Raw genomic sequence first — 3,824 nt, forward strand, 5'->3', positions numbered from 1 at the left:
GGGAAACTATAGACTTGCAGATATTGAACAGTCGCTTCTCTGCTTCAGTAGAAAAAACACAATCCTCCTCCTCTTCCTCCTCCAGTGTTAAGACCAAAGTGTGTGTGTCCGTGTGTGTCCGCGTCACTACACAAAACACCACACTACCGTTAAGACTCAAAAATGCGCACAAGGATTATTCTGTGCACCAGTGTTTGTGTGTCCAGATGTGTTTGTGTGTCTGAGGGAGAAACTGTCAACACCAGTACACACGCAGTTCATGTCCTGGTGGTGTTTGGGGTTTTTGGGTGGGACAGAGAGGGGGGGTGATGGGGGTCTCTACATGAAGAAGTCGCTGCTGCCCCCCCCCTGCTTCCCGGATGTCCCGTCCCTGCTGCTGAAGGTCCGGGTGGCCAGCTTCTCGTACTTGTCCTTGTACAGGTCTCGCTCCTTGGCCAGGCGCAGCACGTCCTGCTGCAGCTGCTCCACCTGCTGCGTCAGCGTGCACTTCTCCGACTCCAGCATGTGCCGCTGCTGCACGCGCTTGAAGCGGCAGGACTGCGCGTACCCGCGGTTCTTCAGGGTCCTCCTCTTCTGCTTCAGGCGGACCACCTCCTCCTTGCTGAAGCCCCTCAGCTGCCGGTTCAGCTCGCGCACCGTCATGCTCACCAGCTGCTCGTCCGAGAAGCGCTCCTCCAGCCGGTGGGCGTGGCTCCCCGGGTGCAGGTGGTGGTGGTGGTGGTGGTGGTGGCCCTGGTGGTGGTGGTGGTGGTGCCCCCCTCCGCCCCCTCCTCCTCCCCCCGGGGTGGTGGACAGGTCCTCCCCGGGGTAGCCCCCCTGCCCGTAGGCCTGGTGGTGGTGCCCGTGCCCGTGCGCGTGCGCGTGGTGGTGGTGCGCGTTCCCGATCAGCGCCTCCACCGCGTCCTCCGGGGTCAGGTTCAGCGCCTCCGGGTTGATGTGGTGCTGGTACCCCGGGATCCAGTACAGGTCCTCCAGCTGCGGCTTGCCGCCCCCCCCCAGGGTGGAGGTGGTGGAGCTGCCGCCGCCCCCCCCTCCGCTGCCCAGGCCCTGCGGGGGGGGCGGGGCGGCGCCGGGGCTGGGGTCGCAGCAGGAGGGCGAGGAGGGCACGGAGGAGCAGGGGGTGGAGATGGGGGTGGAGGACAGGGACCCGGCCGCCAGGCGGTGGCAGTAGGACTCCGGAGGCTCCTTCTTCACCTCGAACTTCATCAGGTCGAAGTCGTTCACGTACTCGATGGCCAGGGGGCTGCTGGGCAGCTCCGCGCTCATGGCGAGGTCCGAGGCCATGTCAGTCCATGCGAGGACCCCCCCCCCCCTCACAGCCGGACCCGGAGGACCCTGAAGACCCCGAGGACTCACAGGAGGAACCGCAGCCTGGGTGGTGGGGGGGTATATATAGACACACGCACACGCCCGGTGCACGGAGCTGCTGCAGGAAGGAGGAACTTATTCTGGCTGCTCGTCCCGAAGACCACTTCTAATTATAGTGGCGTGAACACACACAAGCGTGCATGTGGATGAGCGGGTCCACCTGCGGGTCCGGGTCCGGGTCCGGGTCCGGGTCCAGCTGCTGGTCCGGGTCCCGGAGAGGAAACTAGAGTCCGGTGGACCTGAAGACACCGACCGGTCGTGTCCTCGCGTCACCTCTGCAGCCCACGGGTCTCACAGGGGTTTACTGCCCCCCCCACGCAGCCTCAGGACCTGGTCTCCTCCTGGTCTCCTCCTGGTCTCCTCCTGGTCCTGGTCACCTCCTGGTCTCCTCCTGCTCCTGCTTTTCTCCTGGTCTCCTCCTGGTCTCCTCCTGGTCTCCTGTTCTCCTCCTGGTCTCCTCCTGGTCTCCTCCTGGTCTCCTGCTGGTCCGGGGTCTCACCAGTCTCCTCCCAGCATCCTCCTCCGGCTCCTGAGGGTCTGGACTCCGGGTGAAGTTCCGGTCCAGGGGGGGGGGGAAGTGTCTCCACCGGACACAGGAAAAAGTAAAAAGTCACTGTGTGCCAAAAAGTTCCAGGAGAAGAAGAAGTTCTCAGAGTCCACTTGGATCCACAGAGGAGCCTCGGTCCACAGAGTCCGGGTCTAACTCACAGGTTCGATCCCCGCGGTGCTGCCCCCCCCCTTCCCAGGGTGCGTGCTGACCTGACGTGTTGACTGTGTGTGTGTGTGTGGGGGGGGGTAAATTCCAGATGCGTGTCTCTCTCTCTCTCTCTCTCTCTCTCTCTCTCTCTCTCTCTCTCTCTCTCTCTCTCTCTCTGCAGACACGTAGAGTCACTGAGGAGCTGCACCGGGACCTGGTCTTATAAAGACTGCGTGAACCCCCCGCTGCGCAGACACGCCCACTCGGGGGTGGGACGGGCCAATGGGAGGAGAGAAGCCTCCCGTGAGGAGCCGAGCCGAGCCGAGCCGAGCCGAAGTGTGCCGAGCTGCAGCAGCGGAGAGAGAAACAGGTGCAGGAGATCCCTCCCTCTAGTGACCGAGCAGGTGCTACTGCAGGGGGGGGGGAGAGAGAGAGAGAGAGAGAGAGGGGGAGGAGAGGGAGAGAGAGAGAAAGAGAGAGAGAGGGAGAGAGAGAGAGAGAGGTAGAGAGAGGGAGAGGGAGAGAGACAGAGAGAGAGAGAATGAGAAAGAGAGAGAGAGGGAGAGAGAGAGGGAGATAGAGAGAGAGAGAGAGAGAGAGAGAGAGAGAGGGAGAGAGAGAGATGGAGAAAGAGATTTTTTTTTTGATTTTTCACAAACAATTTATTTATATATTCTTCATTTTATAAAACACTTGCTTGCATTATAATTCAAAATAAATAAACAAGAGTGCTGATGTAAAAAAAGAGAGAGAGGGAGAGAGAGAGGGGGAGAGAGAGAGAGAGAGAGAGAGAGAGAGAGAGAGAGAGAGAGAGGAAGGGAGAGAGAGAGAAAGGGAGAGAGGGAGAGAGGGAGAAAGGGAGAGAGAGAGAGAGAGGGAGATAGAGAGACCGAGAGAGAGAGCATGAGAGAGAGGGAGAGAGAGAGAAAGGGAGAGAGAGAGAGATCGTGTTTTCACAAATCAACACATCGAAACATTTAGACGCTGAGAAGTCATTTAAATATTCTATATGTTTTACTTTGACATTTTTAATCATATGTAACGTGTTTATATTTTAATGTGACTGAACACAATGTGTTTAATAAACAGCAAGTGGACAGAATCACGACAGATTTCACTAAAATATATAAAGTCTTTCCAATAATCACATGTTCACCTTTGACCCCTTTAATAAACCTATGGATTAAATTGACTGGTCCTGTTTGGAGACCTGCACAAAGGATCAGAGTTCAAAGAACAACTGCAAGAGTAAAAGAGCACAGATAATAAAATATAATATAATATAATATAATAAAATAAAATATAATACAATATAATATAATATAATATAATATAATATAATATAATATAATATAATATAATATAATATAATATAATATAATATAATAAAATAAAATATAATACAATATAATATAATATAATATAATAAATGATAAAACCCGGTGGAGGTATTTAAAACCATTAGAAACAGAAGTTTGAACATTAATATAAACAGAAGTAACGAGTCTATGAACTGAACTGAGGTCTGACTCTTAATAAACTCTTTTAAAATCTGTATTTTATATATTGGCTTTATTAAAAAGAGCTTATTGTTTCCACGGGACTCGGAGGAAGAGACCAGATCAATCAATCACAGATCGATCGGGACTAAGTGTGATTGGATCCCGGAAGTTCTTCTTCAGGGTTTCATTCCAATTAACCGCTTATTGGATCCGGGCTCATCATCCTCGCGGGTCGACGGGTAATGAAGCCTGCGTCG

The 3,824-nt window shown here is 53.9% G+C and overlaps 1 protein-coding gene across 1 annotated transcript; it reads right to left on the reverse strand.

Moving 5' to 3' along the window:
- Window positions 1–273: 273 nt before the first annotated feature.
- Window positions 274–1,284, reverse strand: mafaa (MAF bZIP transcription factor Aa). Its single transcript, XM_061078573.1, has one exon. It carries the CDS (start codon window positions 1,282–1,284, stop codon window positions 319–321), a length of 966 nt encoding a protein of 321 aa, XP_060934556.1. The 3' UTR covers window positions 274–318.
- Between the last annotated feature and the right edge of the window lie 2,540 nt (window positions 1,285–3,824).

This window comes from Limanda limanda, chromosome 9 (genome assembly GCF_963576545.1).
Source record: "Limanda limanda chromosome 9, fLimLim1.1, whole genome shotgun sequence".
Taxonomy (NCBI): Eukaryota; Metazoa; Chordata; class Actinopteri; order Pleuronectiformes; family Pleuronectidae; genus Limanda; species Limanda limanda.

What these genes read in the sequence shown, in the direction of transcription:
- mafaa (XM_061078573.1), bottom strand. Translation starts at nt 1,284, where the DNA reads ATGGCCTCGGACCTCGCCATGAGCGCGGAGCTGCCCAGCAGCCCCCTG.